The 25974-nt window shown below is 42.8% G+C and overlaps 1 protein-coding gene across 1 annotated transcript in view; it reads right to left on the minus strand.

The window, feature by feature from the left end:
* The window catches only part of PDZRN4 (PDZ domain containing ring finger 4), a 575813-nt gene that overhangs the window by 40128 nt on the left and 509711 nt on the right, over positions 1–25974 (minus strand). Inside the window, exon 6 of the mRNA XM_078655512.1 lies at positions 20511–20612. Coding sequence (XP_078511638.1) covers positions 20511–20612 — 102 coding nt within the window. The remainder of the gene's footprint in view (positions 1–20510; positions 20613–25974) is intronic.

A 25974-nucleotide genomic window follows, 5' to 3' on the forward strand; every position in this document is an offset into this window, starting at 1 on the left:
ACGATTGCAGGAATAAAACCTGTGATCGAGTCAATGATTCAACAGGGAATACTACAAGAAATCGTGGGAAGTCCTTGTAACTCCCCGATTATGGGTTTGCAGAAACCTAGTGGGAAATTCAGAATAGTTCAGGACCTTCGAAAAATTAAGAATATAGTTGTTTCATGTTGTCCAGTGGTACCGAATTCATCAGTGATACTGTTTCAGATACCATGCCAAGCAGAATGGTTCACAGTGATAGATCTTTGCCAGGCTTTCTTTTCAATCCCATTGGATGAAGAAAGCAGGTACCTTTTTGCTTTTAAAATGGAAAATCGGGTCTTAACATGGTGTCGAATCCCACAAGGATTCACAGACAGCCCATCAATCTTCAACCAGTTGTTGAAGAAGAATCTCGAAAATCTAGTACTACCGCAGAATTCGGTTCTGGTTCAGTACATAGATGACCTACTTGTTGCGTCAGAGACCGAGGAAGCTTGTAAAACAGATTCCATTGCCTTGTTGAACCATTTAGCTGAAAATGGACATAAGGTATCTCCGAGCAAGTTACAGTACTGTTTGACAGAAGTACAGTATTTGGGGCACCGGTTAGAAAAGGGAAAGCGTAAGGTGTCTCCAGATAGGATTGAGGCGATAATGAAGATGAATGCGCCTACGACACAGAGAGAAGAGGATGTTCCTAGGAATGGTTGGTTATTGTCGACAGTGGATAGTTAACTTTTCACTGAAAGCAAAGCCCTTACAGAAACTGACGCACAAGGAGGTGAGTGATCCGGTACCATGGGACGATGAATGCCTAGTGGCATTCCTGCAGTTGAGAGACGACTTGTGTCGTGCTCCGGCTCTGGGGATGCCCGATTACGAGAAATCTTTTTCGCTTTACTGCTGTGAGAGAGAGGGATGTGCTTTGTCAGTCTTGGCACAGACCCATGGAAATGCCCGTAGACCAGTTGCCTACTTTTCGGCTACATTAGATCCGGTAGCCGCAGCGTTGCCCGGATGTCTCAAATCCGTTGCTGCAACGGGTGTCAGCATTGAGAGGTGTGAGAGTATTGTTATGGGACACCAGTTAGTGGTGTATGTACCACATTCTGTAGAATTGCTAATGACCAGGACGAAGACGCAGCATCTGACTAATAGCAGGCTCACGCGCTACGAGCAAGTTATCCTTGCTGCGGAGAACGTGACCCTCAAAAGGTGCTCTGTTTTGAATCCTGCTACATTGATGCCACTACCTACTGTAATAGAAGGCGAAGAATGTGAAGACCATGATTGCCTTGATGTGACTGAACTATGCACGAAGCCCAGACCAGATATTGTGGATGAGCCGTTGTCTGACCCTGATGAGATTTACTTTGTCGATGGCTCATGTTTAAGAGATGATACTGGTCGGTTGAGAGCAGCTTATGCTGTTTGCACCATTACTGGAGTTGTGGAAGCCGCTTGCCTGGAAGGAGTACATTCCGCACAGGTAGCAGAAATCATTGCATTAACTCGTGCCTGTATAGCAGGTAGCGGAAGGAGAGTCACCATATACACTGACAGTCAATATGGTTTCGGTGTGGTTCACGATTTCGGGCAATTGTGGTCTCAGAGAGGTTACATGACCTCTTCTGGTTCGCCCATTCGAAATGGAGAATTTGTGCGACTGTTGTTGGAAGCATTACAAGGTCCAGCTGCCATTGCTATTGTAAAGTGTGTAGCTCACACTAAGAATACAGATTTTGTGTCACAAGGTAACCATTATGCAGACGAAGTCGCCCGCTATTGTGCGGAGCAGGACTATTCCTTCACAAAGGTAGAAATAGAAGGGGCGGAAGAGAAGACAGAATTGAGCATGATGTTGGAAACAGTAGACACTTGGGAGGATTTAAGAGTGATGCAGGAGAACGCACCTGAAACAGAGAAAAAGGCATGGGAGATGGCAGGTTGTGTGAGAAGCGAGATGGATTTTTGGATTTCAGCAGATGGGAGGGCAGTGTTACCTGAGGAACTAGCGAATCCAATGGCAAGACAAATACATGGTCCAGTACACCTAGGAAGAGATGCTATGCTGAGAGTGTTTAGGCAGACTTGGTATTGCCCTAAATTTAGGATAGCGGCAGAATCAGTATGCAAGCGATGTGTTACCTGCCAACAGTTAAACATAGGGAAAAGAACACCAGTTACACTGAGTCACATTGGGAGGTCTGGGGGGCCTTTCAATAGAATGCAATTGGACTTTATTGAAATGCCAAAAATCAACCGCCTTAGGTATGTTTTGGTGGTTGTATGCATATTTTCCAGATGGGTTGAAGCATACCCTACACGCAGGTGCGATACACTCACAGTAGCCAAACTATTGCTCAGGGAGTTGATACCACGCTTCGGGGTGCCTGCCTCTCTGGAATCGGACAGAGGAACACATTTTAACAGCGAAATTGTGAAGATGTTGTGCTCTGCATTAAAGATCGATCAAAAACTGCATTGTAGTTATCGACCGGAAGCCTCAGGGATTGTGGAACAAGTAAATGGCACCCTGAAGAGTCGACTAGCTAAAGTCTGTTCATCCACATCTTTGAGTTGGCCAGATGCTCTTCCTTTAGTACTCATGAGCATGCGTAGCACACCTGACAGGAGGACAGGTCTCTCTCCACATGAGATTCTGATGGGGAGGGCCATGAGACTTCCCACTGTTCCAACTGCTGCCTTATTGAACATTACAGATGATCTGATCTTGGATTACTGTAAGGGACTGTCTGACGCCATCCATTCTGTGTCCCTTCAGGTGCAGGCGGCTGAAGTTCCATCATCAAGGAACCTGTGTCATCATCTGTGCCCAGGGGACTGGGTGCTGGTCAAGAAGCACGTCCGGAAGAACTGCCTAGATGTACGTTGGCGTGGGCCCTTTCAGGTAATCCTGATCACGAATACCGCGGTGAAGTGCGGAGGGCTGCCAAATTGGATCCATGCATCCCATACTCGAAGAGTTTCAGCACCTCTAGAAGAAACAGCTCCTCTCCCAGACGAAAGTCCAGTCGTGGAAGAAGAATCCCAAGAGGGGACCAGATCAGCTGTGGGGGTGTCGGAAGGAGTTGGGAACGCATCTGATCCTGAAGAGGAAGGAAGGCAGGACGGCAGTGAGACCGAAGACGCAACTGAAGGAGAGAGCTGCAGTGAATACGACTCAGACACAGATCAGTACCAGAGTGATCAAGAACCGAGTGTGAGGACGAGGAATAGGAGAACAAGGCGTGGAGCAGCCACCTGGCCGGAAAGAAGGAGGAGGCTAAGCTTAAGGTCAGCTCGGGAAGAAACGCTTGCTCCTATATCCGAAGACTCGGATCCGGAAGAAGATACCCAGGATCAAGCCCAGGAGGGTCCCAGAAGATCAAGGAGGGTGCGAGTGCCTAGCAGAAGGTACTCTACTCCTGATTGGACCTACCTCGTTGCAGATGTCCGTGGGTCACAGAACCGGGAGGGTCAGGGAAGTGAGCCTGATCAGAATTGAACCAATTATCACAGTGCAATTAAGGTTCCTGCTACCAGGAGTGGAGGCCGAAAGATTGCTGACACTCAACATCGCCTATCCTCCTCTCCTGAGCGGAATCAGAAAATTGATTTTAGAGACAGTTGATTTTCCGGTTTGTTGTTCACAATATCCAATATTGGAGGGAACTCTTCTTCGTTTGGAAATGCTTGAACGAGTAGTGGAAGTTCTTGGAACACTCATTGTCTTGGATTAATACCTTGTTGCGGATGTCTTCAAAGGGGCGCAGAACTGGGAAGGTGAAGAAAGTGATCTTGGTCAGAACGGACCCCTTTGTAACGGTGGATGTAGAGTTGATAGTACCAGGAGTGGAGATTGAAAAAACATTAACTCTTAGTTTCGTTTGTCCTCTTGTCCTGAGTGAAATAAGAAGAATAATCCTAGAGACAGTCGAATTTCCATGTTGTTGTACGAACTGCCCAATACTTGAGGGAATCCTTCTTCGTATGGACATTTATGAGGATGTGGTGGCACTTCTTGGAACACTTATAGTTTCAGATTGATAAAAGACTTTGAAAAGAACTTTGTAAATATTGCTGCAAGATAACCTAGCGCCGAGTGGAAGAAAAAAATGGTAGGGACTTCCTTTTAGCGGACGGAGAAGGGCTAGGGTTGTCTATTTCTACAGGACTCTAATGTTGATTGCGGAGTAAACTGTCAGCTTCCAGGTGTTCAAAAGAGAAACCCTGTTCGAAAGAGAGACTTTGTTCGGAGAGAAGGAGAAACTGGTGCTAGAAGAACACCCAAAACCACACTGTTTGAAAACATGGAGGCCGGCAACCCGAACCGCAGGGCAAAATGTATAGTTGGCACACTTTTAGGGGTAGTGATTTCTCTTATAGTTTTAGTAGTTACTGTATCATATATAGTGGGACATGAAAATGAAACAAAGACGAGATTAGAAACTAAGAAAGCATCAACACAAAAGCCTATCACTGTTGCTGAGGTAAAAGGAGAAAACACTGAGAAAGAAAAGGCTTTGTTAGTTGCTGAGATCAAAAGATTACATGTTGACGAATCAAAGGGGAACTTTAGGTCAAATGCTTATGCCAAGTTGCTTTACGAATACATTGATGTCATGGAGGCGAAGAATTGCTACGTTTGTATGCAATTACCAGCTTCGGTGGATGAGGGTATCAGATACCATCATCTTCCATTGACATATGGAATCACATGTAGTTTGTTGTTAAGTATATTCTATGGACGAGAGGGGTTCGAGTATTATTTCTCGAATTTCGACTCGACATTGCCAGAGGTCCCAAATTACAAGCATCTGAACAAGTGGGACTATTACAAGAGCGAAGACAGATTACAGAAATGGTTCATTCCATGGAAAACGTTAGATACTTCACATGCCCGAAGAAATAATCTGACTTGTCAAGTGTCAGAAATTGAGAAAATGTTTATAGGGCAGGTGGATACTAGATACAGGAGGCAGAAGATTCTAAAGGCTTCAGGACAATGGGAAACAGATTGGACCAAGGAAGAAAGGATACAGCAAAGAAAGGGTAGCTTTGGTCCAATTGCTTTAGACAAGGAGAAACGGGGGAAACTGTGCATTCACAGGAGTTACTCCTATTATGAGAATCTGTATGTAGGTCAAGTCAGTTGTGAACATGCTTTCCAATTGGAGTACTACTCCAAAGATTTTTTGAAAGAGATGCAAGCAATTCCAAATGTATATTTTGTATGTGGAAGAAAGGCATATGTGAAGCTACCAGATAATTGGTACGGATCATGCTATCTAGCAATTGTCTTCCCCAAAATATATCATGTTGAGAATTTAGAAACGACAAAGAGAGGAATACCAACAAGAGGGAAGAGAGGGTTAGGTGCTGAAGAGGTAATTGGGGATGTATTTGGTGCTGCATTCCCTATCTTGGGATTGATACTGAATGACATCAAAATTAGAAGATTGGCTACAGTCGTAGATAGGTTATCTGCCAGTACTGCTAGATCCTTAATGCTGGTGGAGGGAGAGATGCAATCGATAAGAGCAATGGTTCTTCAGAACCGACTTGCTTTAGATGTTCTGTTAGCCAAGGAGGGCGGAGTCTGTAAGGCTTTGAAGGTCCAGGAATGTTGCACTTATATTCCAGACAATTCAAAACCTCTAGAGAAGTACATACGAAACATTACTGCAATTCACCACGAAATTGAGGATCTGACAAAAATAAATGTGTGGGAAAAGGTAGGTCATGGAATGGGTAAAGTTGGAGGTTGGTTTGCCAACCTAGGAAAGGGTATCGTTTGGTACATATTGAAACCCATCATCATAATTGTGATTTGTGTAATCACTTTGTGGGGATTGCTGCGATTGTATCAATGGTATAGAGCAAACAGGTTGCAGAGATCTATGAGAGAACAGGAGAAAAGATTAACGGCGATGCAAGATACACAATATAAGAGTCTGAAGGCACTGGAGACAATGAAAAGAAGTGGTACTGCCATGACTTCACTTTGAAGGGTCCTACATTTTAGAGATGGTGTTTTGATGGTGATGACTCCTGAAAGTCATCAAAGGGGGGACTGAGAGAGCACAAATCTGAAAAATGTATAAGTACACCATATTTACAAGCACGTAGTGTTAGTTTAAATTGTATTGCACAAGAGTGTCAACTTATATAAGAGAAAATATATGAGTGTTTGTTTTAATTAGAATAGATGCATATATAAGAGTGGAAAACTAATGTAGAGGTTGTAGAAATGTTAAAATGATGCTGGAGTCACACGTTAAATGAATAAGTGAAAACAAAATGTAATTCTGCAAACCATGAAAATGTGTAGGCCACATGGCATTTCACAGGAAACGAAAGATGCTGCTACACTTTTAGTGACGTGGATTTTAAAGTCATTAGAGTGCAAATGTATTATTAGGCCTAGTATTGAAGTATATGTTTTATAGATGTGTTGCATTATAGAAATGTGTGCTAGTTAAAGAATACTGTTTAAATCAAGTTAAAATGTTTTCAGAGTGCAGGGACCCGCTTCATGTAAATCAAGTAGGCCTGAACAGATAATGTTGTTTCTTTGATCTGCAATGTGCTCGTTACAGAAGAGGTCGAGAGGCACCAAGTACAAAGTTTTACACATGTTTTATGACTTATAGATATGGTGGGGTCTGGAATTTGAGGCCCACTGTAGGATGGTCTGAATGCAGGTGCGAGGGGTCCTAATCAGTTGTAATGAATGGAGCTTTGTTCAGCGACGCCAGGCGCAGGCCTGGAGGAGGTTTCAGGAATTTCAGGGGGTACCAGCGAACTGGAGAAGAAGCCTGGGAACCAAGGTCAACTTTAACGAGGGTCCCGAAGAGTACCATCATGGAGTCTGCCGCCAAATTCGGTACCACGTGAGGGGCGTCCCGAGGGGCGTTCCTATCGGAAATGTGATTTTGTATTAGGGAAAGCGACCCGGGGATGAGGCAGAACAGAAGATTTTGGAAGCCTAAGAGAGCGGTGGGGTAGGCAGATAGGCTGATCACAAGAGACCTATTTACAGAAGAGCAAAGAGAAGTGCGTGATCTTTTTAGGAAGACACCACGGCTGACACCTTTTGGGGTAAAGATCTTGTTAAGTAGGGATGTCACTTAGTCTAGTGTAGGGACAGACTAACAGAATTTTCTTTTCTGTAATGACTCTTAAGTTGCAACTTGTATCCATTTTGGCAACTCTGATGATTTTCGAACTTGTACTTATTATTCTGTTTTGTAGACTCAGATTATTCAAAGAATATATGTTTATAGTGATACCAGTGTACCTTTTAAACCTTATCTTGAGAAGTTTGTATTTTCAATTATCTTTGACTTTATATTAAATCTTTAAACTTTATCACTGGTCAGTGGTTATTTAGAGTGGTGTAAGTTCTTAATTGACTAACCTAGTAGTAGATTATCTTTTACTCAATGACAGGTACCAACGATTCAGTCGACATGATTTGGGATCTGGTAAGGTAAATAGAGACCAGAAACCCCGCGTTAACAATGCCATTTATGTTTTCACATCTTGCCCTTATTATGTAATGGACACAGTACCCCTGCTTCCCAGACGTAAACAGGGACTGTACACCCTATTACAATCAGTGTGCTGCCCCAGGGCAGAGGAGAACTTTCAGCACATTTAGGGTTCAGCGTATTTAGTGAAATATGCAGGTGCTGCTTGCACGCCACTCCGTGTTTAAAAGGGCAGGTGGAAGCAGGCTGCATTTTAAAGAGGGGACAGAATCACCCTGCAGACAGGTGCAGTGAGTGACTAAACCCACCTGCAGGGAAGTCTGGGGGTCCATGAGAACCTCCACCATCCCTCAAGAAGGCTGTCCTCAGGGCACATGAGAGTGAACCACCTTTTTGTGGACCACTGTCAGTGGGTCACCTCAGGGCCTGTTTGCCTCTTCTACTTTATCTGTAATAGGGTGCAGGTGCAGAGGCTAAGTGATTCCCTCATTTGCATGGAGCTAGCTACACCTCCATGCAGACGACAGAGAACTCTTTCAAGATAGCGCTGGAGCAAGGTGCTCAAGAGATATCATTATTATAGAAGGGGCAGCATAATCATTTGTAGTGCCTTCTGTAAGACCACGCTGCCCTAGAGGTACACAGAGTTGTCTCACACACCTGTTCAGACCGCAGTGCACAAATCATAATACGGCATTATAATGCCCACATTTGCTACCATATCAAGTAGCCTACTATTAGAGCTCAGAAAAAGATTTACATATGATCTTCAATGAAAGGATATGCCCTGTGATTTATTGTCAAGCACTTATCAGTGTGCACTACAGTTATTTTGTCCTTTTCTAATTTCTTTTTTTTTCCTCCAGTGGCGGCTCCTCCGCTAAGGCAGAGGAGCATCTCCCCAATGTTTTTTTTTTCAGCACTATAGGTAAAAATAGGTAATAACTCAGTTATTATCATATCATTTTTTCCTTTTTAGTGCACGGCAGATAAGCAGTGCAAGGGAGGCTGGGCTGATGGAGCAGCTGAGAAGTTGTTTGCCCCCACTGCTAAGTACACAATGACTGTTTGCCCGGCCCTCTTGGGTTGACCATAACAGTCATGCGCACTTTCCCTCTTCTAACTGTAACAATCAGAGAGAGTCCGTCAGTGCTGTTTGGACTATCTTTCCACCCTTTTTTTTGGCTAGAAAACAGAAAGTTTTCTTTAAAAAAACCTCACCCACCAAGATTGTCCTAGGTGGCATGCTTCTTCATTGGGTTCTTCCCGTGTCGCTGCGGAAGGGGCGTGCTTTGACCAAACTAATACGTGGGAGCACTTTTTGTCAAATACTTAAGAGTGAGAGGGTCTTATCTAAAGTTAAAAAGTAAAAAAATACCTGGCTAAGTAGGAACAAATGTTTTATTCAGACCTCATGCTGGTATGAATAAATAAAAAAGGGGAAAACTGAAAGGCATGTGTATGCATCTCAGGGTCTACATGTTTTAAGCCATTACCCCAAAGCTTTTCGTCAGGACCACAAAAAGATCCCTAGTGCCACTCCTATTAGTGAGAGACTCAAAGCGAATCTCCTTAATAAATGCCAAGAAAATATATACACACTTTCCCTCTTCTCCACCAGGCCACATCTCGACAAGCTCTGGGGAACCTGGGAGCTTCCAGGCTGCTTCTGCGACCAGGAGGAGGGGCAAGGATGACGCCGCAAGTAGGTAGGTTTATTTTTATTTTTTTATTTAACAACACCCCCACCCCTCTCACCTCCTTTGGTGCTGCCACCGTCCCTCCACCCCCGATCGGTGCCGGTCACCACTGTTTTCCTCTTTCTTTCTGTTCCACAGTTTCAATCATTCATAAACGTGCCTTGTGGCCTGGGTGTTAGGCTTTATCCTACAGTATTCAGATAGCACTTTTCAAGAATATTACACGGTTTCTTTTGTGCTGGCCCTGTCACTTGATGTTTCCTGATTGAAAAATAACTTAGTCCTTAAAAAACCTTCAAAACTATTTTTGATAATACCCATTCCTCCAGTTTGATCGAGTTCTTCTCCAGTAAATACACAAGCCTAAAGAAAACAAAGAATGACAAGTGTGTTGAAGCAAGATTGCCTCAAATCTATGTGCCACATAAATTCCAGCAAAATGTCATAGCAACATAACCCTGCCAACGTGATGCCCCACTATCCAGAGAGAGCGTGGCCTTTTCCTTTATCGTAGTGCAGGGTTGATTCAGTATGGCGGTGAATTACATTTCCGCTCTGTAATTTACAGGGAGCGCGTGCCTGCCAAATCTGTTAGATGGCGAATCAATAGTATGTATGATAAATGGCAATAAAAGCAATTTTTACTTCAGCTTCTGACAGACTGCGAGAAGTGACAATGTAATGTCCCTTTCTGCAGTTTGCCTGGTCATAAACACGGATATAAAAAGAAGTACAAATGGTGCTTGTCTTCCACTATTTCCTTTCCTTTCCTTTGATGACCTGGATGACATCTCCCTCCGAGGAGAAATAAAAAATCTCTTTGTTCCGGAACCATTTCTGCTGAAGACAGATATTTCTGTCGCACAACTTTAAAAGAAAATCTCACGTGAAATGATCTGACTAGGAAATACTACTTGACAAGACACATTGATAGTTCGCGCGCTGTGTTTAGAGCCGGCCGTGCCCAGTGTTTCAAAAAGAGAATACCTAGCACTGCCCTTCATTCTTCAAGTAGCAGTGCATTTTGAAGAGGCAAAGTCTTTTTGCTATATCTATGACAGCGATTAAATCAACACACCACTGTATTTTAGCGTTGTCCGTCAGTATGTGTTCCTGTGATGTGGCCTCAGTTCAACGCTGTATTTGTATTTCTCCCTGATGGCCTCCTTTCTGTTTATTTTCCTGTCTCCTTAAAAGGTTGTCTGTCTACTCATCTATTTCTCAGTTTCCCTCTCGCTAAAGGTTATCCTTTCGATCTCACTGAATGTTGGGGGTCTGCTGTGCTGCTGGTTGTCTGTTTTCATCCGCCTGTACTCACTCCAGAGCAGAGGGTACCGCGTGTGAGTATTTCGGAATATTAACGAATACCTGTCACAGACCAGCAAGAAGAGATTGCCTATGCTAAAGAAAGTTGTTTTAATGGTACAGGTTAAATGAATCCATATCACCGACGTATTTGTAGTAATTGGTGCAGTAAAAGGATTTGTGAAGCTCAAGGCAAAGTTATATGTTGCCCTTGTTGCTTTTTTGACGAACACCTCCCTTATCCACACAGAGTACATCGCTGTTCAACAAAGACATTAGGGCCAGATGTAGGTCGCCAATTACCGGTCGGTAACGGCCGATTTCGGCCATTACCGACCGGTAATTGGTTTTCGAGATGTAGGGGCCAATATTTTACAGATTCGGGAAATTTACCGAAACAGTAAATTTACAGAATCTGTAAAATACCGAATCGGTAATTTTACCGATTCGGTAAAACCCAGATGTAGGTAGCACTGTTTACAGTGCTACAGGCCTTCAGAATTCGGTATTTTACCACCCAATCCAATTGGGTGGTAAAATACCGAATTCAGGTGTGCATGCACATCTGTGCATGCACACCTGTGCCATGTGACACACAGACATGCCCTTAGGGCATGTCTGTGTCCCACATGGCACACAGTCCTGTATTTGGGGTGCTAGAGGGTGTCAAAGTGACACCCCCTGCACCCTTGCTGAAATCGGTATTTACCGAATCTGTAGGCATTACCGAATCGGTATTTACAGAATCGGTAAATACCGAATCTTAACGATTCGGTATTTACCGAATCTGAAATACCTACATCTCCCCCCTCTATTTTACCACTTCTTAAATAACGAATCGGTATGATTCGGTATTTAAGAAGTGGTAAAATTAAATTACCTACATCTGGCCCTAGGTGAGGCAAGGAGGTTATCCTCTAAAACTTTGCACAAAGGAGGTATCAAATGTTACAGAGTGTACAGTATTTGTTGCTAGTCACCCTTGTAACCTACACTATAACTGGGACTCTCAACAAAGGCATAGGCAAGTATGGTGTATGGGCCTTTAATTTATTACGGGAGATTAGCATACATTTGGTATTATTCGTGCCTCAGGGTTAGGAAGGGGCTGTAACTGCAGTCTTAAGAAATTTTAAGATAACATTTTTTTATCAAAGCCCTGCTGATAACCAAATAGCTGGGAAAAGACTGGTCTGCAGCGGAAAAACTGGGATGCTTAAGCAAGATAGGATATCCATCAGATACCAGGTGGCACTAAATTGCCTCTTTCTCCCAACAACATTCTCCCATTTATTTTATTTATGTATGGGGGATTTTTGTAGAGCACTTACATGACCCGAGGGGTAGAGTACTGTACACATATCACAGGTTACTATAACAGAGATCGTGAAAAAAACGTTAAAGTGCTGCCCACTTGGAATATATACAGGTAAGAGTTAACAACACTGAGATCCTGAATAAAACGTGTAGGTGTTGCTTTCTTACAATATTAACAGGTGACCTAAGGAAGCATAAGCCTTAGTTTATGGCCATCGATATGTACGAGCAATAGCATTGTCGGAGATGGCGTCAGATTGTTTCTGCGTGAGAGCGGCCAGTTGGTGGTTGGGGTGAAGGACTAAGGAATTTTTCAAGCAGAATTGCTTTCGCATTTCGCTTGAAGAAGGATGTGAAGGGGTTACTTCTAATCTTGGTGGGAGAGGGTTCCGGATTCTTGGGACATTTCTTGAAAAGGATTGTGCATGCGATCTTTGTTGAATACTGGGCTGTTCCAGTAGCATCGATTAAGTACTGCTTAGAGAGTGCTGACCTCCTGATCTCATCAGGTTTAGTGCTACAAACTTTGGCAAAGACTTTGAGAGTCCATTAAGGCTCTTCTCTTAGATCATTTAAACAACCAATGCCAAACTCCACTACTTCTACCTCATACACAATATTAATGATTTTCCAAAAGTATTTATTACTACTCTAGTCCATTCTTTAACCCCCCTCGTGTGACACTACTGGTGTTCTGTAAAGATAATTTAAGACAAATACCCCAGGACCTAAGATACACACACCAATGAAAATAAAAAAAATTCAACGAAAACTCGAGTGAATGTTGTGATATATTTGCCTTATTTAATCCCATTCACCCTACTCTACTCCCCTAAACTCAAGAACATCGTTTTTTCATGATTTCTTTTTCCTATGAACCTTTTTAAGTGATCTATATCCACATTTATTTCAAGAGGTTTTTCTAATACCTAAATAAATATAAAATACGAAACGGAGCGTGACATTATCAAAATGCAAATGCAAAAGTTGAAATAGAGGAAGCACACAACTGAGGCGAGAGTGAAAGTGATTGTCAGAATGGTGGAAGACGAGTACAGCTTAAATTAAAATATTAGAGCATAGATGCAGAGAAGATACTCCAAGAATATCTATATTAATAGTCTTGATGAAAAGAACATCATAAATTTTTTATAAAGTCTTGTGAAAGGCATATAAGCCCAGAGATTTCAAGAGCAGGTTAAGAAGAATATGGGAGTAGAACTAACAATCAAATGGCCAGGTGAATATTAAACTAAATTGGTGCATTACCTATAGAGAGGGAATCTAGCCATCTGATGAACATTATTTAAGATTGAAAAATGTGTAGACAAGAAATCAAGTGTTAAACAGAAGTGGTCATAGTTAGAGAACATTCTAGAGCTGGTAGCCTTTCAGATGAGCAAAAGGTATGATGCAAAAGGATTAATACATTTCAAACGCGATACCTGTGGGGTCTGTAGGTTTTGAGGGGACAGGGATAGCAGTGTAATAAGGTTGTAGAAAACGTGACTCTGAGATTTAGATGGTGGAATTAAAAAAAATGTAGGCTTTATTTATATATTAAAACAGAAATACTGCGCTGGACAATCTGATTAGAAGCAATAAAGGAATACATCATTCTGAAGTTTTCTGCAAAGCACCAAAGATATAAGTCAAGAGAGGAAGCAACACCAGCTAGCTAGATACTCGGAATAAAAAGAATAAGGAACCCTTCATAGACAACACAGGAAACACGTCAAAAAGGATACATGAATGGTGACCCTAAACTGCATTTCTCCATAATATATGATTTAAAGTTCCATATCAAATTGGGTGTGCTTTTATTCACAGGTTACAATGAAATAATATCTTGCTCTTGTGATTAGTTAATTCCAACTCCATAGCCCATAGTAATACCCATAAGCATTCCATTGAAATGGCCACCATTGGTAAGCTGCACGCATAGCATGTTAAATGCATACATAAACTGCATTGAATGTATGTACAGATGCACCAGATCACTTAAGCAAAGGCAATGAATTACCATAGGTTGACACAGGAGAGAGCATCCATTGATGACAGATAGAAAAGAGGCTTTTGTGCCTAGCACCTTGATTGGGAGGCAATGGCTGGAGTGCCACCCAGGAACAAAACGTTTGAATCATCGAGTGTCAGCACAGTGTTACAGTCTATGAGTATGTCTTCTTCGGTCCACAGTGGGACTCCTCTGCATAGATTCACATATATCTCAGCTATGTGAGGTGTAAACTTACATACATGCAGGAAATCCATATGTGACGTGACCTCTTCCAAAGTCTTAGTACTAGGGGGCATATTATCAAGGGCTTTATCTCCGCTTTTTTGGCTTTAAAAGCCAAGAAAGCGGAGATAAAATTATCTCCCTATTACCAAGCTGTCGCTAACACCAGTTAACGACAGCTAATAGGAGATAGTGACCATCTTGGGCCCCGCTTTGCATGTCAGTGATATTTATCACTAATGACATGCAAAGTGGGCGTGCCAAGATGTTAGCGACTGGAAACAGTCGCTAACATCGCTATCTCCTATTACCAACTTTTGGAGATATTCGCGCTAAGCGCGAATATCTCCAAAAGCTAACACCTGCCCAGGAGCAGTTCTTAGCCATGTTATCCAATGGGAGGTGGATAACATGGCTAAGAGCATTTGCTCGATAATGCATGAATATCGCTGAGTTTTCAGCGATATTCATGCATTGCGGCCGTTTTTTATTGCATTTGCGATAAACCTTGCTAATAGCAAGGTTTATCTGCGATAAAAATCGCCGATTTGCGGCGATAATTTTTGTCTCTAAACAAGTTAGAGACAAAAATTATCTCTATTGGTTGGTAATATACCCCTGAGTTCCTTAATACATGATATACAGATACATTAAAAAAATATGTACGAATCATACAGAGGAGAGGATAAAACAAACCACTGGCTCATGGACATACAGTACTGATTATTTGCGTGTTCATCTGGTCTTAATTTCAATAAAGTGTATTATTTTATTCTCCTAATGCTTCATACATATCTTCATTAGTTGATTAGGCCGGTCACAATTTTTCAAATATGAAAACGTTTCTTGTTTTAAAAGAAGCCCGTATCCATCAGGAGGGCAGGTGCTGCTTTCAAATGAAAATTTTTTCCCATTTGGGAGCACATGAAGGGGAGCATTCAAAGATCCTATATACCACTGCAAGCTCCCTGCCTCGAGCCTGTCCGACATGATTTTCAGTCGGTAAGCTCAGGTGTGGCCGGTGCAGGTAAGAGCAGTGGGGCGGGGTATGAGTGGACAGACGACAGAATAGGGAAGATAAAATGGAAAAATAAATGAAACCACTGACCTTGCGCTCGCTGCATCGCCCAGTCGGCAATTCAGTGAGCGCAAGGAAAGTGGCTTTCTTTTTTAAAAAAAATATTTTCCCTATTCTGCTCTCTGTTGACTTACCCCCCACCCCGCCCCACTGTCCCACCACTCTTACCTGCACCAGCAGCGCCTGGGTAAGCTATACGTTTTTTAGGATTTGCAACAGGAATTGATTTTGCAACCCACTGATGCAGAGCAATGCAAAGTGCAATTAGGAGAGAATGTCCCTTACACACCCACCTCCTAAGAAAGATTTTGAAAGTTTTTTTCAAGTGTCAGGAAGGCTTATCTGACTTTCAAAAGGATTTATTAATTGATACAACATGATTTTGAAGTCTCAAACTCTGCGAATTTGCAAATCGGAGGGTTTGCGGTCACAAAAGGTTTATTAAATCGGGCCCCATATTTTCAAAGCAACACTTATACAGTCTGGTTTCAAAGGTTCCCCTTTGAGTATCATCTTCTTGCTCCAAAGCTCATTTGCAAGTGTTATGCCCTGGAAAGTCAAAGAACACCACAGACCCAAAGAGGATTTAGCAACAAACATGTCCACCACAAAGATTTATTTTTGATGCATGTGGAAGGTGTGCTTTTTTTAAAGTACTCACATGAACAGCATATACTATTCCTCTCGAGCTAAAATGTAATTTCAGTTTAAAGGCTCGGAGGAGTTAACAACTCTATTCGTAGCCATTACTTTTGATTGCTCACTAGCCGACTGAAACTTTCTCCCTCTTACCTTCACACTGTCTTTGGTTTTAAAGAGCAAAGTGTGGGAGCTCTTTTAATACAGAACTTATCTGGACTCCTGGAGAGCACCGATATATTTCTGGATGCCTCCTGAACCAATCCTCTGCCACTCTCCTCCTTATTTTCCTCTTCTCTTCGAACACTAGCTTCTTGTGACCCAGCTTTGCAATTCCTATCATGATTCACTGGCATCACAAAGCCTTTGTAAAGCTGCTATAGGGAATCCATCCCCTTCCACTTGCTCCTTTACAAGATTACACTCCTCATTGAATGGACTTGCCTGAACAAGTGCAATGCAGCACTGTTGAAGAAACTACAACAGGTACAAAACTACACACCCCACCTCATCTCTAGTTTGAAATTCCTGGAACAACTTTCCTGAATATTAAAGTTCTTCCACTGGTGACTGAATAAGGAACACATTGAACACGTTTTGCCTGAGTAGCAAATGTGCCTTCACCCCCTGCTTTCATATCCTACCAGCCCATTCTGTGTTGTAGGATCAGACTAAACAGATAAGGTGGACCACAGCACCTGCTAGCTATATTCTATCCAAACTACTTGAGGTAGCTTTCTATATTTCAAAGACTCCTCTGGAACTATCTCTCATTTCACACGCCAACCTGTTGTTAAAGTTTAGAGAAGTCTTGAAGACACTGCATTTTCTGCCCACTTTAGCCTCTTTTCTCCGGAGAGCAGCAGTGAACCCCTCCACTTGTTAACTACCCTTACGAGCAGCTCTGTGAAAAGCTGATTAGCTGTACCAGCACACTGCCAATAGAAATATAGAAAGATCACTTGTGAAACAGCGAACACTGAGGTCGTGTCCTTCTATACCAATAATGTACTGGCTCCTGCTGTTTTTAATATTTTGATAATGGGGCATTGTTATTATTTCATTCCCATTAGAGTGTACATTTCCACTTCTTATCAGTGCAAAATATTGTATATTACACAAGTGTCATTCAACGCCTCAGGCCCACTCCCTTTCTGTATGTTTCTTATATATATAGTTCACTAACCCTCTTGGCTGTGACTGTCGAAATAAAAAAACAAATAACGAAATAGAACAAGATGTGGCAATTTGACACGGAAATAAATGTTTGACAGACGTTGAAATGTACTACCTAAGCTCACAGTTAAGAGACATCTGGAGCCCGTGACACATACGCCACTTGTGAGATATTCCATGTCCGTTGCTCACTGTGAACACTCTATGGCACTAAAGCAACAGAAAGAAGCAGAAATTGAAAATGCGCAGTGAATAATTCCTTTAATAAAATAGCTTGCGTTTTACAAAAAGACAAAAGTAACTGAAAAACTGGAAATGACTGATTCAATCGCAATCATCAGCTGCGTCGCAGGTCACCACGTAATTGCGCCCTGTAAACTAATCCAATTAAATCCACCTAATTTGCATGAGAGTCGCAGGTGATAGAGGTAAGGTCAGGAAGGAGCCACGAGCTGATTAAAGACAAGACTGCGCATTACAGGTCTTGGAAATGCTGCTCTTGGAGCTCAGCAAATCCGAAATAGATTGGAAACTGGCACAAGACACGTAGAAACAGTTTAACAACCTTGAATGGTTGGTTACCGGTTTTTGATTAGACAGTATTAGCAGCCCCCTGTGGTTTACTTATGTGAGTAGGGTGAAGGCTGAGAGGTTCTAAAAGCAACAACACCGCCAACCTATACATCTTGAGTGTGAAGGCCACTTCTCTGCTTCCACCTGTCTCGTGAATGTGGGCAGCATTAGAGCACTCAATACACTTTCATGAATGCTTGAGAGTCTTGGGTTCAAGTATGCAGTGAGGAAACGTACAGACAATGGAACTATCAAGTACACATGACCCCTCGTAGTCTAGCCCCTAACCTATGCACCAGCTGAGCAAGTTTGGTCCTTCTACTTTTGCAGACTCTGACTCCTGTCCGTGGATATATGTTGGGAATGATTATTAGCACACAGGGTGCATTAGCACCCAATGTAACTCCATTAGCTCAGTGTGTTCTTCTCTATACATTGTCAACTTCATGGCTTGAATCATTTAATGGGAGTCAGATGGTTTAAGCAGTGTGCTCTTATTTTATTACAATATATTTTATACCTTTTATGCATAGTATAAAGCATTCTTGACATTACACATCTTAACCGCTTATGATCTCCATTCAGTTTTCCACACATCACTTCTAATTTTTCTAGTCACTTTTCTCTAGGTGAATTAAAACTTATAAACTTCCACGTACACTTCCATGAATCTAATTCATAGATATTTTCTAAGAGTACATTTTGCAACACTGCAGATTTGTTTCGCCAGAGAATATACACTTTAATTTCGTATTGCAGAGATGCTTAGTTGAGCAGAATACTGTTATTGAACAACACAACCAAAGATCAGAAAGGAAACTTTGACATCATCGAGGCAGGTGGCATCAACAGAAGGGAGGACTCGCTGCTGGAGATATTCAACTAAGTATGTAGAGAAGGGTCTCGGAGAGGCGAGGTCTTGGTGGCTGGAAGAATGAGCTGCCTGCCAGATGGAAGTCCATGTTTCCTGGGTCTGGGATACTACTGTGACAATCAGCAGAAGGCATTTGAAACAAACCGAGCCCTTTGGCAGAAAGAACTGCCAAGTGCATCGAGGTTGGATATACTAAGTGGAAGATTTAGGAGGACATAGAGGAGTTTATAGTGGTCGGTCTGGATGGTGGGTCATGTACAGATAGGCCTTTAAATGACTTTACTTTTGGGGCAATGGAAGTGTGGTTTTCTTGCCAATTGTAAAATTCTTTGATATGAAACTTCTTCATCAACAGAGAAGACAGAAAAGGTCATGGCATGGATGAACAAGGGTGCAAGTGTAAAAGAGGAGCAGAGAAGTCATTAAATTGAGAAGGAAGCGCAATGCTACAAGTTGTGTGTACTAGAAAGATATCTTGGAAAATATTGGAAATACTGCTACCATAAAACATTCCCTAATGTAGAAGTCTTAGGACTGATTTAGATATTGGCGGACGGGTTCCTCCATCACAACGGTGACTGATATCCCGTCCACCGAACAATAAATCCTGTAAGACATAATGGGATTTATATTTCAGTGGACGGGATAATCCTCACCGCTATGACGGAGTAACCTGGCTGCCAAGATATAAATCAGTCCCATAGTCAGGGCTTTAAGTGGGCCGGGTCTCACCAGCAGTTTTTTAAAGGGGGCCTCAACACGGGTCTCTATTGGGCTCTGTTTTGTGCCCTGACACAGGCGGTCCATTTTTTCCCAGATTGCAATGACAGCAAGCACATCAATGTGCTCACACTGCTCACTTCTCAGTAGTGGAGAAGTTACGGCATGACGTCATGCCAGGTGAGGGTTGAAGGGGAAGGGAAATCCTTTAAAGAGAGTAATTTTCTCGCTGGATTTTCCTTCTCTTTTTGAAACTCAGGAGCAGCAACATTGTCGTGGTGTCACCAGGGCTTTAAGTGGAAGCTTTTTCAGTATTATATACAAGCCATAGTTGCTGCCTATTTATCTTATGCAACTAACCATCGACAAAGCCAATAGTCCTGACTTGTTGTAGGTATGATAAGAACAGATTTTTAGTTTATGTGTTTTTAAGCCACGCCCTTAATTACATTGACCATACCCCTTTGAGAGACCCCCTCCCCAGTTTTTTCCTCCCACTTAAAGTCCTGCCCGTAGTTACTACCACTGTTTTACAGTTGCACAAACCAATGTATGTGTCTGTCTGTGAACCTATGTTTCTATCTACGTGGCTAACTACTTATAGATCGATAGGTTTATATTCAGCATATACCAACTCCAAAGGGAGCGGTAGATAGGAAGGCATCTTTGAAACACTGGAATTTTAGAAACTGAGCAACGTAGTTTTGTGAAAAGAAATTACTTCAATATAAGCTTGTAAAGGGGATTAACGTGTCTCGATCAGTCTTTCCACGAATGCAACTGATTATCTATGTAAGGATTATTTTTGTCCAATGTGGGAATCTAGTCACTGAGCCAAGATATCAAGGTGTGCCATGGGGTAGCATTTGTGAAATATTTCTAGATGTTGGTGATTGTGGTGTCATCAGTATACTAATTCGAACCCACTTAGGAAGCTGTAGTCCTTTCTAGCCTTGTCTTGCCTCAGAGTGGATTTTTAGGGAGGAGTACTAGAGAGCTAACTGACAGAACCCTATCTTTTGTGTTGCACAGCATCCGTCAAGCAAGATAACTAAGTGGCGAGAAGAATATTGGAAATAAATAGTCACTAATGAAGGGTAGCCACTCAATCAAAAGAAACATGGCTATTTTTAGCGTTCAGCATGCTCTGACATCAAAAGAGAGGCAGTTATGAAGACAATTTCAGCTCTGTGTGGATTTATGTGCCTTTTATGTATCAGGGACCTTTAGGTCAAAAAAATAGTTCTCAATTTTCTGGTGGCAGCTGTAGGCCAGATGCACCCCATTAAAGTGGATTTGTTTGTGATATTTCTGCAGTGGATGCCCCCAGTTTTATGATTGCTTCATTGCAGGCCAGTAATGAGCGCCTCAAAGTGCCCCTGGCGCCATGCCCTCATTTCTTCATACAAACCTGCATCTCAGGTCGTGCAACCAGCAGCACAATTTTTCTGCACTCGTCACTGGTGAGCAGTGCCAACGCCTCCTCGCGATTCTGGACATCTTGGCCATTTATCTAGAAAACAAATGGAAACGGCGCGTTAGTTTCTGTTTCCGCTAAGCAATGTGCAGTAAAGGGCCAACACAAGCTCATTTGTGGCAAATGTATGGACAATGAAGCTCGCACAATGGCCTCATCTTCGGCCCCTCGGTGGTAAGTGCCTTCACTCAATTATGCGCTTACTGTAAGAGCCGCATCGATCGCTGAAGAATGGCGGACATCAGAGGAAGCAGTTATGTTCATAAATGTCCAACCTGCGACCTGGCAACATACATCTAGCAACACAATTAACCAGCCTCTGACAGGTGACGTCCATCTTTCTCCGTCCAGAGTAATGGAAGTGTCAGCCTGAGATAATAGTGCTGGTAGAAGCAAGACTGGTAGCGCCGCAGCAGAGATCAGTCAAACCCTTCCCTTGCAGGGAGCCAATTAGAGTGTTGGAACATTATCTCTCACAGGGCACTACTTACAGGCTGATTCTCGTTATTGTATTTACTATTTGTTTGTTTACATTTCAGTTCTAGTAAATGCTGACAACAAATCCCTTTTTAGTTAATAAGATTACAGACTGAGCAAAGATCAGCAATTACTCTTTACCACAGAACACATATTTTAGAGAGGCTGAAGCGTTATCACAAAACACAAACAACAAGCATTTCGTTATACAACAGCGCATTAGGTCACACTCCAAACACTCTCTGACAGGAAGTAAAAGAAAGAATGCCTTTGTGTTGTCACTGAAGTTAGTGCACTACTTCACGGTGCAGCTGCGACTCTGATATTTGTCCTTTGTGTGGCGCCCTGAAGCCTGATGCGGCCTTAGTCCACGCTATATGATACCCCAAAATAAATAAACCAAAGTGCGAAGTTGCTGGTCACATAGTCCACGGTGTTTGACGTTCAATTTTGTGCATAGGATGTGGCATAATGATTTTCACTATGTTATCAGAACATTTTCTTTACTTCTTCAATTTTTAGGAGCTAATGGAAACTTTCGCAGTGGAATCGCCCCTATTTTAATCCGGCCGGGCAACCATATGCATATTTGGATATAACCCATCTTTGATAACAACTACTGTATCTTGATTGTTTCTGCAAGTCTTTAATAACGCAGACTGCATAAAAACATGTTTCCGCAGGTTTAGTTCTGACAATCAACAAATTCACCTTCAATCATGACAATCAATAAACATATCCTTTAATACCTCAACAATCGCATCTGCTTTCACAAACCTTCCAGACACCTCCACTCAGCTGAAATCCTGGTTGCAGAAATCCTGTGCATACGGGAAATCGGACCCGGTAGTCGAGCCTTCTCCTACATCGCTCCTAAAGCGTGGGACAACCTGCCGCTGCACATAAGACCCGCCTCCTCATCACTTCTTGAATTCAGGAAGAAGCTGAAGACCTGTATTTTCGTGTAGTCTCATGAGGCCATAGGTGTGACTAGACTCACACCTGCTCAGCACCAGGATACCCTCCTGGTTGATAGTGTCCTCTACAAATGCATAACATAATTGGTAAGCGTAAACATCATATCATTAGGAAGTTTGTGTGAAAGGGAAGGCCGGGTGCTCAACCATGTGAAATTTGGGCCGTGCTAAGGAACTTGGAATCAAGTTAAACAAGCATTTGCAATGCAATAGGTTTCGCATTTACGCAGAGTTTGAGCTATTGACATTGCAAAAACAATGCCTTTTATTTGTGTTTTCGTTTTTAAACCTAAATAAAAGGCATTGTCATTTACAATGTCAATAACTCAAACTCGCGTAAATGCGAGATCTGTTGCATTGCAAATGCTTGTTATTTGGAGAAGATAGGCCTTCGTCGTCAGACAGGGTGAAGAGTTGGACTTGTTATGGATCACTAACGTAGTAAGATATTTCCTGTCAAAAAGTTTGCATTGTCTGAGACCAAGAAGGGGAAGCCTAGCATAGTGCTCTCAGTAATTTGGTCTTTATTTATTTTTTCAAGTAGGGTGATTTTAATGGAACCTAGTGTGTGACTGTAGTGCTCCTCACTGAGTCATGTATCTAGGATGGATAATAGGGCTCTTTGTTTCTGGCATTTGAGGGTTGTCATGGGTGAGCCCGGGAGAATAGGGTTTCTGAGGTGTAGGTACCTACAACCTGTAATTGGATCCGATGTGAAACTCGCCCTATTTTAGCTTTAAGCCATAACAAGATCATGTGAATCGGTGTGAGGGCTACTGAAATTCAGAAACAGATTCAACACGGGAGAGCAGCAATATTTAATCTAATCTTTATAGAGCGCCTGGATACCCTTGGGCGTCCCAGCGCTATAAACGCAACACAGATTACACCACTACAATATATGAAGCCACCGGCTATCACTCAACACATAAGACGCCTTCTAATGGTAGTAAGATGTCGAATCAGATGTTAATGGTGTGCATCAGTATGCCCTTGAAATTAATTTACAGCACACGGAACTGTGTTATCGCCAATGGGGCGACATTGGCCTGACTGTTACAAAATCATAGCTCAAATCTCATTCATTCACAAACAAGATTAGGCCGCGAAACCGAAACCACGGATGTAGCGCAGGAGACGCCGTCGCCGTGCGTGTGCACGTTGGCTGTCCCTGCGCAAGCTGTGATGAGAAGACACGCCGAGCCAAGGTAGGGGATGTGTGTGTGTAAGCGCCGGGGGGGGTCTGTATGTATGTGTGTGTGTGTGTACGTGTGTGTGTGTATGCGCGGCTGCGGGGGTGGGTGGGGGGGTTCTCCATGTGTGTGAGTGCGTGTGTGTATGCGCGGCGGCGGGGGGGGTTCTCTATGTGTGTGTGTGCGTGCGTGTGTGTATGCGCGGCGGCGGCGGGGCGGGGGTGTTGGTTCTCTATGTGAGGGTGTGTATGCGCGGGGGGGTCTGTATGTGTGTGTGTGCGTGCGTGCGTGTGTGCTTCCAAGGAGCCATGGGAGACAGGAAGCGAATCATTCTAAGCAAGTTATGGGTCTAATAATGCATTTCTTAACCCCTTCACTGCGGCGGCTATTTCGCCGCAGTGCTAAGGGGGGCGGGGCGGCCGCCGCATGCTGGTGACGGAACCGCTCCGTCACCAGCCGCGGTTGAGCTGTGCTCATGACGGAGCGGTTCCGTCACGGCCCCGCCCGCTCAATGGAACGTCCAGCGCAGGCACGGAATTCGCGCCACGCAGGCGCGCCGAGCGGGCCGTGACGGAACTGCTCCGTCATCAGCACAGCGCCACTGCAGCTGATGATGGAGCGGTTCCGTCATCAGCAGGGGGGGTTTAAATAAGCAGCCTAAACCTAATTTCAAATGTTAAAATTTCAAATATTATGCATTTAGTTTTTAAAAGTCCCTTGCTTCCGAGAGGACGACATGGCCGTAGACGTGTCTGAGTGTCCGCTTTTCTCTTCAGTAATCCTTGAGCACACAAACCACTTTCTCTTTAGAAAACAGCTGAAAACTGACCGACTAGTTCATAGGAGTCTTCCACCGGTGATAAGCTACAATAGACGCCTTTCCTAGAAAACATCTGACAGAAAGGAGCCCTCTCTGGCCTACCAGATTGTAACCTTACTTGACTTTCTATCTATATGAGTTTTGTTGCTGCACATAAACCACCTACCTCACTTCAACGTGTGTGTAGCCTAGTTTGTTTGTTACAAAGTGATTTGCAGTGGCAGCAATACAATACGATTATCATTATGTATAAACAAAAAAACGACATGCAAGCTTTTAAGGGGGTCCAGGGCAATGTGTTTCTTTCTGTGTAGTTATATGAAACCTTAGTTATATTTTTTTATTTATAGTTTTAAGCAGCGCAAACCAGGCTTTGAGACACCAGAGGGCCTATAGTGGGTCAGTAGATAATGCAGTTAAATGTACTAGAAAGGAGGAGTACATGCTTTTTTGGGACACAACCAAGATATTATTGTGTTCCTGTTCAAAAAGGACCTTGTTCAGTTTCCCTACAACAGAAAAACAGAATCAAACTGTAATTAATTGGATTACTCCATAAAAATGTGCAAGGAACAATTACGATTTCAGCTAAAATTACAAAGTTAAAAACAATGATTTACCATTGCTTCCTCGTGACCAAGCAATGCCAATTGCAGAGTAACACACAATAAAATCACCAATATAGTTATCTTACAGAAAAATGTGAGTGTGCTCCATTCACAGAAATGGCCCAATTAAGCAAACGATGTGGCTTTTGTTAAAAAAGGGTGAAATTAAATGAGATGTCATCATTAATTACACCTGAAACCTGCTGCAGGTTTACCCTGACAACAAAGCTGTATGTTATGGCCTAGCCCAGACCCGGGGCCTGAGGGGTTAAATGCCCAAGGTCCGTCTAAGCCTCACAAAGGCCTTGTCTAGATAATTAAGGGGGTGAATTCGTGCCTTCATGCTTACACAGACGCTGGTTAATTACTAGAGAAACCTCATAGCTGCCAAGGTTTCAAATTGCTAAGTGTGACATTTTCATAATTTCAGTGCAATTATGAGTGACAATTCAACGACTATGAGTGACACTTTCTTACGAGCAATATCAAGTAATGAAGACTAGGGAAAAATATAAATGTCAGAAATTACACCAATTTGAGCAAAAAAAAAACTCGTAAGAAGACCTTCAAACATCTGCAAAGCACTATAATTGGAAGGGCACTAACCTAGTGCCCTTGTAATGGGTGGGGGTAAAGTGTTTTCTACTTATTCACTGTGTCTTGACTTGGTCTGGGTTTTTTTTCTTTCATTTTGGTACGATTAATAACAACACACATTAGAATGCAAAGAAAATTCCAGGCCTGGGTGAAACATTCATACCGGATAATGAAAACATTCATACCGGATAATGAACATAGTGCAGTTTCTTGTGCACGGTTTCTGACACAACAGACATCGGACGAAGTAAGTATATGTTATTGGAGGCAGCACAGCATGTCTGCATACCACTTAACTTTAAAAACGAAGATGTTAATTCAAGCAAGCATAGCAAACGTTCATTGCAAACCGAAACGACAAAAACCACCGTGACTCGCACCTCTCTGCTGCATGCTGAAGTAGTTTGCTAAGTGAGGGCGCGCGTGCTGCAGAGTCAGAGGCCCTGTGCAATTAGGCAACATATCCGAATAAAGAGGAAGATTTCAACTGTTAATAGTTGCACATTACCAGTAAAGCGCTTAGGCACACTTACTACATTTTGTAGGCTGGACGGGTGCAGTCCATCAATAGGAGCTCCTTGAAGGCATTGGGACCCACCTGACAGACCTCCCTCCATTCCCGGTCTACACTCTCGGGTGTACTGAGCTGCCCGGTGTGGGAGAAGCATCCAGAATCAACCTCGGTCTTTCCCGCACTGAGGACCAAAATCAAGTGGCTGCTCCCAC

This window comes from Lissotriton helveticus, chromosome 1_1, assembly GCF_964261635.1.
Source record: "Lissotriton helveticus chromosome 1_1, aLisHel1.1, whole genome shotgun sequence".
Lineage (NCBI taxonomy): Eukaryota > Metazoa > Chordata > Amphibia > Caudata > Salamandridae > Lissotriton > Lissotriton helveticus.